The sequence below is a fragment of the Ctenocephalides felis genome, unplaced genomic scaffold (genome assembly GCF_003426905.1).
Source record: "Ctenocephalides felis isolate EL2017-DRISC unplaced genomic scaffold, ASM342690v1 CF-g0.4_SCAFFOLD_00845, whole genome shotgun sequence".
Classification (NCBI taxonomy): domain Eukaryota; kingdom Metazoa; phylum Arthropoda; class Insecta; order Siphonaptera; family Pulicidae; genus Ctenocephalides; species Ctenocephalides felis.
This window is the reverse complement of record NW_020536999.1, coordinates 41,328,071-41,339,730: the sequence shown is the minus strand read 5'-3', so window position 1 is coordinate 41,339,730 and position 11,660 is coordinate 41,328,071. Positions and strand designations below refer to the sequence as shown.

The 11,660-nt window shown below is 27.2% G+C and overlaps 1 protein-coding gene across 1 annotated transcript in view; it reads right to left on the bottom strand.

The window, feature by feature from the left end:
- Positions 1–3,648: 3,648 nt before the first annotated feature.
- Positions 3,649–11,660, bottom strand: part of LOC113376057 (calcium uptake protein 3, mitochondrial) — a 29,210-nt gene continuing 21,198 nt past the window's right edge. Inside the window, exons 10-11 of the mRNA XM_026615990.1 lie at positions 3,819–3,976; positions 3,649–3,720 (exon numbers count right to left, since the gene is read on the bottom strand). Of these exons, the coding sequence (XP_026471775.1) occupies positions 3,649–3,720; positions 3,819–3,976 (230 nt within the window). The remainder of the gene's footprint in view (positions 3,721–3,818; positions 3,977–11,660) is intronic.

Genomic DNA, 11,660 nt, shown 5'->3' with positions numbered 1-11,660 from the left:
AACAAATTTTGGGAAACAATTTTGGTCGAAAAAATTTTGGTCAAAAAAATTTTGGAAAAAAAAATTTTGGCCAGAAAAAATTTTGTAAAAAAATTTTGGTCAAAAAAATTTTGGTTCAAAAAATTTTGGTCAAAAAAATTTTGGTCAAAAAAATTTTTGGTCAAAAAAATTTTGAAAAAAAAAATTTTGGTCAAAAAAATTTTGGTCAAAAAATTTTGGTCAAAAAATTTTGGTCAAAAAAAATTTTGAGAAAAAAAATTTTGGTCAAAAAAATTTTTGTTCAAAAAATTTTGGTCAAAAAATTTTGGACAAAAAATTTTGGTCAAAAAATTTTGGTCAAAAAAAATTTGAAAAAAAATTTTGAAAAAAAAAATTTTGTTCAAAAAAATTTTTGTTCAAAAAATTTTGGTCAAAAAAATTTTGGGGAAAAAAATTTTTAGAAAAAAAATTTTGGTCAAAAAAATTTTTGAAAAAAAATTTTGGTCAAAAAAATTTTTGGAAAAAAAATTTTGGCCCCGAAAATTTAAAAAACATTTTTGGACAAAAAAATTTTTGGTCAATAAAATTTGGGTAAAAAAATTTTTGGGAAAATTTTTTTGAGAAAAATTTTTTGGTCAAAAAAATTTTTGAAAAAAAATTTTGGTCAAAAATTTTTGGACAAAAAATTTTGGTCAAAAAAATTGGGGTAAAAAAATTTTTTTGAAAAAAATTTTTGGTCAAAAAATTTTGGACAAAAAAATTTTGAGCAAAAAAATTTTTGGAAAAAAAATTTTGGTCCAAAAAATTTTTGGAAAAAAAAATTTTGGCCCAAAAAATTTAAAAAAAAATTTTAATTCAAAAAATTTTTGGCCAAAAAAATTTTTGGTTAAAAAAATTTGGGTCGAAAGAAATTTTGGAAAAAAAAATTTGGTCCAAAAAGTTTTGGTCCAAAAAATTTGGGGAAAAAAAATTTGGGAAAAAAATTTTGGTCAAAAAAATTATGGTCAAAAACATATTTGGAAAAAAAAATTTGATCAAAAAAATTTCGGAAAAAAAATTTTGGTAAAAAAAAATATTTAAAAAAAATTTTGGTCAAAAAATTTTTTGAAAAAAAATTTTGGTCAAAAAAATTTTTGGAAAAAAAATTTTGGTCCAAAAAATTTTGGCCCAGAAAATTTAAAAAAAATGTTTGGACAAAAAAATTTTTCGTCAATAAAATTTGGGATAAATAACTTTGGTCAAAAAATTTCGGTTAAAAAAATTTTGGGAAAAAAATTTGGGAAAAAAATTTGGTCAAAAAAATTTTTGGAAAAAAAATTTTGGCCTAAAAAATTTTAAAAAAAATTTTGGTCAAAAAAATTAAAAAAAATTTTTGAAAAATAATTTTGGCCAAAAAAATTTGCTCAAAAATAATTCTGGAAAAAAAATTTTGGTCCAAAAAATTTTTGGGTAAAAAATTTTGGTCCAAAAAATTTAAAAAATTTTGGTCAAAAAAATTTTTGGACAAAAAATTTTGGTCAAAAAATTTTTGGTCAAAAAAATTTTGGTCGAAAAAATTTTTGGGCAGAAAAATTTTTGGTCAAAAAAATTTTAGTCAAAAAAATTTTTGGACAAACAAATTTTGGACAAAAAAATTTTTGGTCAAAAAAATTTGCGAAACAAAATTTTGGTCAAAAAAATTTGGGTCAAAAAAATTTTGGTCAAAAAAAATTTTTGGTCAAAAAGATTTTGATCAAAAAAATTTTTGGTCAAAAAAATTTTGGTCAAAAAAATTTTAGTCCAAAAAATTTAGGGAAAAAAATTTTGGTGCAAAAAATTTTAGCCCAAAAAATTTGAACCGACTATATACAAGTTTTTACTGATTTTATGTGATTTTTTCCATTTGCAACGGTTACATGGCCACGAAAATTGTAAAATAATTTTACTGAAAATTTCAAGGTAGCAACGGTTACCATGTACCCTTGTCATGGTAACCGTTGCTAGCTTGAAATTTTCAGTAAAATTATTTTACAATTTCCAAAGGCATCACTCTACCAATTACGCCAACACAGGTCACATGGATTCTGCTTTTCTTCGGTCTCATGACTTGTTAGTTTGTTATATCTAAATATTACATTTGTGTTATTCAACAATGAATAAATACCACAACGTTAGTCGTACTGCTGAATTCAGTTTTATGACTGGAGATATGATTCGAACTCGGTACTCTTTTGGTACGAAGCCATCACTCTACCAATTACGCCAACACATGCCATAGCAACCCAACTTTTTTTGACCATATTGACCTGTTAGTCTATTTTCGTTTAAAATATACATTATCACCTACTTTGTGACGGTTTTGTAATGTGATTGTGGTGGCGTCGCGCGTTAGAAGGTGGGAGTCATTGGTGAGGACGTGGTAGCAAGTTCGATATATTTATTAATTAAATTAAATTTAATATGGACAAAAATTTTCCTCTGTAACCTGCCACGGTTTACCACTTTTCCACTTTTTGAGAAACAAATTGTTTTGGAAAAAAGTTTTTTGCTCAATTCAAAACATATCAAAACTCCACATGTTTCGACACATTATTGCAAATCGAACACGTCATCCCGGTCGGTGTATTTTTTAAAAGCAAATTTTCGAAAAATCAATAATTTTTATAACTGAGCCAGTTTTTTGTAGGACTTTAATTGTTTAGTATGTTCATTAAGACCATGTACTCTATCATTGTACCAAGCAAATCGTCTAATTTTAATTTCATCAAATGGTCATAAAGAACTACTAATTTTCTCAAACTTTGATGAATTTTTAAAATTAAATTACTTGTCGTAAGGCCGTAATATTTTATTAAGTTCTATAAAATTCTATATGTTATATTCTATATAACAGTTATTGATTTTTTAAAATTGATTCGGTAGTATGAGCTTAAATGTGGACGATAAGTTTAACACCTTTTTCCAAATTACAAAGAAACGGCTCCGCCGATCGTCGTACAATTCTGCGATACGTTAATCCTCAAAGAGATACATCAAATGGTTTTTAAATTTCTGAAATCAGTTCAGGCGTTTTTGAGCAAACGCGACAAGAAAACGGCCCGGCCGATCTCTACCAAAAACTAATCAGCACGATTCCCAACCAATATCTATCGAACGGTTTTTGAATTTTCAAAATCGATTCAGACTTGCGGGCTAAAACGTAGACGTAAATTTAAAGACGGCTTGGCCGATCGTCGCACAAAACTGACAAACAATAGTACTAATCGAGATACATCGAATGTCAATATGTAGCCGTGTTGAAACTGAAATTTCAACAAAAAATAAGTATTATTATTGAAAAGGATATAAAGAATACATTTTTATATTGTCCTTGAGTGTTCATTAAATTACAAGTGAAAGTTAATTTAACTACAAGTATCCCTGTAATACAGACCATGTAAATAATCATTTATGTAGTAATAAAGATATATTTAATTTAAATATACAAAAACACACACACACATATATATATATATATATATATATATTAAAGTTTATAGAAATTACCATTGCAAACAAAAAGTAGATATAGCAATAACAATTATAAATACATATTATGAATACTTAACTTTAATATAAAAATCATTAAATCTTATTCATTATCAACACCTAGACTAGAACTAACTCAGTCAAGTAGGAAAACTCAAAAAATTATGTATTCTTTTTCATTTCGTTTTTCAAACATATCTTAAAAGCATCCCAACCTTCACTTCTGGCACCAGACTGAAAATTATTGAAAATATTATATAATACTTTGTATAGATTTTTTTTTGATATGGAAAATATTGTATTCAATTTGTGTATTCAAGAATATATTTTACCTTGAAGCCTCTATGTAATCGATCTTTCATTATGGCAACAAATTCTTGATAACTCAACAACCCATCACCATCATTATCAAATATTGCGAATACTGTATTTACTACATGCTTTGTTAGAACATTTCCAGTACAAATTTTAACCGCACGGAAAAATTCATCTAAAACATACACACACATATTATATAAATGTTTATATATATATATATATCTTATATATAAAATTCTTCTGTAACAATGTAAGTTTCATATTTCCTCCTAAACTATAATTCGGATTTTCATGAATCTTCCTGAAGTTTGTACGGGAAATTTTTTAGAATGTTTTGATTCATAGAAATATAGTTAAATTGTAGAAATAAATAGAAAAAATTACAAAAAACCGCTTATCATTGTTTGCCCTTGAAAATATTTGAAGCTTAGTTTGACATTAAAAACAATTGAGGGCTGTCATTTGCCAAACATTTCTATTCACTTATAGGCTAAGGCGATATTAGAATATAATAAATTCATAATTATGAATAAGGAAAATATAATGTCTACATTATTAATGCCGAAAAGCAGCTGAGATGTGCCATAATTAAAATAATATAATATGCAAATAATATAACATATGCGTTTGACAGTCTGCGCATGCGTCTGACGCGCACGACGAATCGTGTTCTCAACTGCGCGTGGTTTGCTTTTGCTTGCAATAATTTTGTTTGCGCACTTTGCGAACAGATTCGCCATACGAATTCGCGCAAAGGAGCGAGCCATAAGTGATTGCGCTCAAACATATTCAATTTGCAGTCGTTTTGCCTTACTATACTAAGTCACAATACAAAAAAAATATTTAGAAGTTTCATTGTGTCAAAAATCATATGTTTGTCATTGGGTACGGAATATTTACTCAATGGAGCACTTTCGGTCTGAAATTTTTACTGTTTTCCAATTCGTTTGGAATTTTGGAACTAGGTTCATCTTACTCTTCAGAAGTGAAAGCAATTTAGACTCCTTTACCACTTCTCGGGTGGATGACATTTCTTTTCAGTGGTGTAATTTTACTTTTTTCAAAATAACGTTGGGTATCGATAAAAGAACTAATTATACGAGAAAAATATTTAATAATGTTTTTCAAAAAAGGAAATACTTTTCAAGTTACTGGCTACTGAATATTTTTGCTAATACCTTCAAAAATATACATTTTAACGAAAATCATGTAATGAGCACAATTATATCAATTAAAATCTTAATAAATCGTTATTTTATAGTGTTTTAGGAACATTATTAGGCTAGATATGAAATTGGGTTTTTATAGTGCTCAAAATAAGCTTTAAAATGAGTACTTCTGCGTGTAAAATGAGTGAGCTATCATGCAGATAAAGGACGCATGCAATGTTTTTTTTTTCATTTAAATCAAATACTTTGAGTGCCATATCCACCAAAATTAAACATAATCGTATTCAATCTAGAATTAACTTGGTTTAAGAGATCTTGATGGATTCTAGAAAATACCACAACTTTAGTACAAATGATTCTCAAAAAACTCATGATTTCATGAAAAAAAACATTTAAAAAGAAACAACCAATTTCTCATCATAATACCTCTGAAAGAATACGTATAAAAGTATATATATATGAAAATTCGAGGTATTTTTCTGACTAATTATTGTTGTTTATTATTTTTTCGTTACACAAATATTGATAGATGTATGATTAATTAAGGAGCTTTCCAACCAGAGGTCTTTCGAGCCCTTTAACCCTTCGCCGTTTTACAATAAGAGAAGTTACGGTAAAATTAATGATAGAGAAAGTTGTAGCTTATTTAATCACCTTTAAAATAGTGTATTACAAGTTCTGATAAAATCAGAATTAAAAAAGTAATAATCCAATTAATGCGGTGGATGGTGACGGAGTGCAAATTGTTTTCACTTCTGAACTTAAGATAAAGATTAGCCTATTTCCAAAATATCAAGTAAATTGGAGCACAGTAAAAAAATTCACAGAGCAATAATTTTGTTGATCGTAAGTTGAATAGAGCACATGTGAACAGGATTTGACAAATTAATTCACTTCAAATATAAACTTAAGCAATAACGTATATTGATTTATTGGAGAAAAAAATGTAGTTTAGATATTAAAATTACTAAAAGCCAGTTAAAATATGGTACGAAATTATAAAAATTATAGGCAACATTATTGAAGCATATATCTTGGGTAGAAAAATAAAAGGTGATATTGCACCTTTGCCGCGAATGCTATATATTAATTCTTTCTGAATTTGTTGTACTTTTTAAAAGATTTCAATTTTCAACACGTGTATCTTATGCTATAACCATAAATCACAAAGGCAGACGATTATTTTTAGTGTGATAAATTTGGAAAATCAATGTTTTAGTCGTGAATAATCAAAAAATCATTCATTTATACATCCACATCTACAGGTATGACTAAAAATACTATATAACCCTTAAATGCAATAAAATAAAATTGAGCTATTGGAAATAAATTTGTTCTGTAAATCGCAGTGTATAATTTTTAATATACAATTTTATTGAACATTTTTTAATATTTGTTAATTGAATAATTAAAGTGTGGGAATTGAGAACAATCATTTTATTTGAAACAGTTCTACATTCAACATCACTCATATATTGGTGTAAATAGTAATTCAAAAAACAGTAATTATTATTTTTAACTAAGCAGTAAATATTAGTATAAAATATTGAAAAATTGTAGGGATGGGTACAGAACAACGTCTGTCGGGTCAGCTAGTATATATATATATTTCTTTCTGAGTTTCTTTTCTGAACAATAAATCCAATAATTAAAGAATAACTTGTCTGTTGGAGATAATTAATTACGTCGTTTCGAAACTAGATAAGGTTTTTCGGTCAAAAACAATTTTTTATATAGACTATCCTTATTAATACTGATTATTACACAATATTAAGAAAATATATAAAGGAATGGATTATGCACCAGAAGAAAGTAAGGAAAAAATAGAAAGAAATAAGAAAAATTTATAAAATTGGGAAGCAAAAATTATTTACCTGCAATGATCTATAAATCCATATCACTATTTTTTCATTATTCTTTAAATCCTCGTTAAAAACACTCGTAAAAAATCCCTAAAGAATATTTTAAAATTTTGACTTTACTCGAAAAATTTTCTCGAAAAAAAATAGTGATATGGATTTTTAGATCAATATCGCATGTACATACATTTTGCTACTCAAATTTATAAATTTCTTTTACTTTTTTATGATACATAATCCTTTCTTTTTTTCTGAATATTTTGTAATCATCATTAATAGTGTTAGTCTATATGAATAATTGTTTGACAGAATAACCTGTTGATAACATATCTAGTTCTGAAACGTCGTAATTGAACATCTCTAAAAAAACAAATCGTTATATAACGATTTTTATTGATCTAACACCCGACTTTTTAACTCAAACTAAACATATATATCAACATCAAATTCAAGACTATTCAAATATATATATATATATATATATATATATATATATATATATATTGAATTTCTATATATATATATATATATATATACACACACATATATATCAGACGTTTTCGGAGAGACGAAGCAAACAGTGCAGAAATTAGAAATAAAGTTTTTGAGATGGCGGAGCATCCGATTTGAATTATCCAAAAAACGTTCAATTCGTAATGATGGGGAAAAGTGATGATTAGTTTTTGGCAAAAACAGGTCCAGCCGTTTCAGACATACGGAGCTAATTTTGCAAAACTGCAGATTTGAGAGAAATAAGCATCCGATTAGAATGATTGTGTTGTCAAATTCTGCTTTTGTTGACGAAATGATTACTTTTGGGAAAACATTTTTTTTTTACTTTTTTACTAGATCTCCGAAACCGCTAAAGTCGGACGCTCCGTTCTCTTAAAAACGGCAATCAGGTACGACCGATGCGCCAAGAAACTCCACACGGCTTTAAAAATTAATTTTTAAATTCGAAAAGCGTGCTATTTTGGTTGGATTCAAATATAGTTTATGTGGTATTGTATAAAATTATTATTTACCGACCGGTGATCAAAATGAAAAATCACGCAATAACGTACTATCCAGGTATAGTGTACATTTGCCTTGTGTGTATATATAAATATAATATATATATAATATATATATATATATATATATAACAACCAAGTTTCAGCTATTGTTATTTGTAAGTAGGCAATTTAGTTGTCATCAAGAAAGAAATCAAATCAAAATTTTTGACATATTTTTGCTTTTTTACTTCTGTCTAGGACAAAAAGATCTTCGCTTCTTAAAACGTTATGAGCTGTTTATAGTGACAAAGCTTTGAAAAATGACTGTCAAAATATCTCTGCTAAATTACATTTCTTTGATTTTCTACACGAAGATGAAACAGGCTCTGGTCGTCCAATTAAAGTTAATTACGAAATATTGCCTATTTTTATTCTTAGCACGTAACCGAACTATCAATTCTGAGGTCTATATTGAACAACTAATGAAATTAAACAACGCAGTTGAAGACTTTGGCCACTCGACAAACATTAGAGCTTGGATGCGATGTTTTGCCACATCCACTATTAACCATATTACCATCTAGTCTTAAACGTACATCTTCTATGCTTCTGGTTTTCATCTTTATCAAACAAATGGTAAACAAATAATGATTAAGTATGATGCTTACAAATTGTCCCTGAGATTAAGTTTTTTTTTAATAAAATCTTGATGTTTTATAAAAGTGGTAAACTTATATAAAAGGGGTAATGAGGTTAGGGGGCGTCCATTAATCACGTGAGGTTTTTTAGGGGAGGGGGGGGGGGTTTTGACAAAAAATCACGAATATCACATAAGGGAGGGAGGGGTATAGTAAGATATCACGTGTATTTATTTTTATACTGTTAAATCAAACATCTTCAAAAAAAATTACTTCATTCAAAATTTTTACAGTTTTTTTTCACGTAACTAAAAATACACGTAATGTTTGGTTTGGGATGTGGGGTAATTTTGAATATCACCATGTATCACCAACGGAGAGGGGGGGTCCAAAAATACTTAAAAACTCGCTCACGTGATTAATGGATGCCCCCTTACTTGAAAGATGACAAAAAGTCATTGATCAAAATGAACAATGCATTACAGAATAAAGTTATTCAGTTATATAAAAAATGTTTTTGAAAAACTTACGCACTTACTTATTTGCGAACCTAATATATTTGTATATATATATACATATATATATATATATATATATATATATATATATATATAATGTAAATTTGGTGTTGATAATAAAACGACTGGCAATAGCACTAATTGTAAGTTATATATATATATATATATATATATATATATTATATGCATGTATGTATGTATCATATAAACCTTTAGAAATGGGATGATCTGCCAATGTGTACATTTTCATGGCCATAGCAAAATCTTCCAAATTATTTAGAAACTCACAAAAATCTTTGAATTCCTGTAAATCAGAAAAAACTTAAGTACATATAACTTACTTATATTATTTAAATCTTTAATTTATTTATATTATTCGTTTCGAATAATATCAAATATTCGAATTCGTTTTGTTTATAGTACCAAGTATCAGGAACTAAAAAAGAATTAAAACATCCTAGTTTTATAAAGCATTATAAAAATATTATAGAAATCTCAAAAGAACTCTCGATTATAAAATAGATTGATTTCAAAACAATAATTTCTATATAGTATCTCTACTAATAATTCTCTTTAATATCTACCTGAAATGTAATACCCTGCTGTTGATCTTTTACACGGTCCAACAATCGTTCCAAATACATGTCATAAACATCACCGTCTAATTTGTATATCGAAGCAAAATTTTGAGCGAAGTCTACCTCCGTGATTGTTTCATGACCTTTCGCATATTCTTGATATTCTAATTCCAAAACTTCATATTGCAAATTTTTCCATAAATTTTCTAAAACCCTCGTATTGCAAATCATCCTTCCCATGCTTGCCGAAGAAATGAATCTGTTAGAAAAGCATTGAACAAACAATTACTTAGAAATTCATTAATATATATTAATTATTATTAATATATTAATATATTAATTATTATTATTAATATATATATATATATATATATATATAATATAAATAATTAATATATATATATATATATATATATATATATTAATTAATATTCATTTATATATATATATATATATATATACTAGCTGACCCGGCAAACGTTGTTTTGCTAAGTAAGGTATATTCTAAACAATTTCTAGAGAATCAAAAATATTAATACTTTAAGTGTATAAGAATGTGTTGTTTGAATGCTATATACAATGAGGTATTATAAAAACAAAAAAACCCCTTAGTTTGTCTATATTTGTCAATACAATCAAACTGGAAATTTTATACACTTTCTATAGAAAAACATGGTATAATCCAATCCAAGTCTTTTTGGTCTTTCGACTTATTGATTACGTTTCAAGTTTTTCAGATTATTTTGGATTCTGGATTTTGTGTATAATTGTAAATAATGCTACTGAGCTTATACAAAATTTTCAAATTTTCTGCGAAGAGAGATAGAAAATGAATTAAGTATTTCTTCTTTGACCTGCTTTTCTTTACATCAGTCTTTAAACAATTTGTTAACTAGACTTTTTACCCCGGGTAACTTGGAACGGCCAGGTGCCAAACAGCTTTAATGTCTTATTTTAATTTAAAGGTATTTTACAAAATAACTACACTTTTAACTAATGCTAAAAAACTACCAACGGAAAAAATTCTTTTATTATGGATTTTCAAAGATCACAGTTTATCTCCGGAGAGCAACGTCATAAGAATCAGGTTATAGCTGGTTATACATCTTTTTTTCTCTACTTTTCAATTCCTTGTTAAACAATGCTTAACTTTACTGGTTTTTGACACATTGCTGGTAAACCTTCATATATTACTATATATCTATTCTTCGATAAATTCTGCGAAATTATAACTGGGAAAATGTTATTCGGCAAAATGTCCCTTTGATCTATACCAAATTTAGCTTTTGAATTTTGAAAATGTTTTATAAACAACAATGAGTATATAATTATACAAATGAGATCTTTCAGAGCACCGTGTTTACCATAATTATATACTCATTGGTATTTATAAAACATTTTCTAGGTTATATTATTCTTTATTTATGTATTTAAATTCAGAACCTAAATTTGGTATCGATCAAAGGGACATTTTGTCGAATAACATTTTTCCAGAATTTATCGAAAAATAGATAGTAATATATGAAGGTACGGGGTTAAAAAGGTCCACACCAATGTGTCAAAAACCAGTAAAGTTAAGCATTGTTGAACAACAATATTTGAAAGTAGAAGGAAAAATATGTTTGTAACCTTGATTATTCTCATGACTTTGCTCTCGGAAATAAACATAGACAAACTAATGGGGTATATTGTTTGTATAATACCTCATTGTATATAGCATTCAGACAACACATCCTTATACACTTATAATATTAATTTTTTTTGATTCTCTAGAAATTGTTTAGAATATACCTTAATTAACAACGTTTGCCGGGTCAGCTAGTATATATATATAAGAAGAAGCAAAAGGCTATATATAAATCTATAATCTCAAGAAAATTTCTAATATCATACTGCTTGATATCAAGGTGGTCTAATTCGAAATCGAATTCGGAACTAGTGGTAACTGATCCACGTTCTTGATACAACATTATTAATAAATAACATTTACTTGTAACGTGGTGTCCACTTTATGTTTTCTTTGCAATCCTTGATCATCGTCAACCAGATCATCTAAAGCCGTTTCCGTAGCCAAACGGACGCTCGGGTTTTCTTTCTCA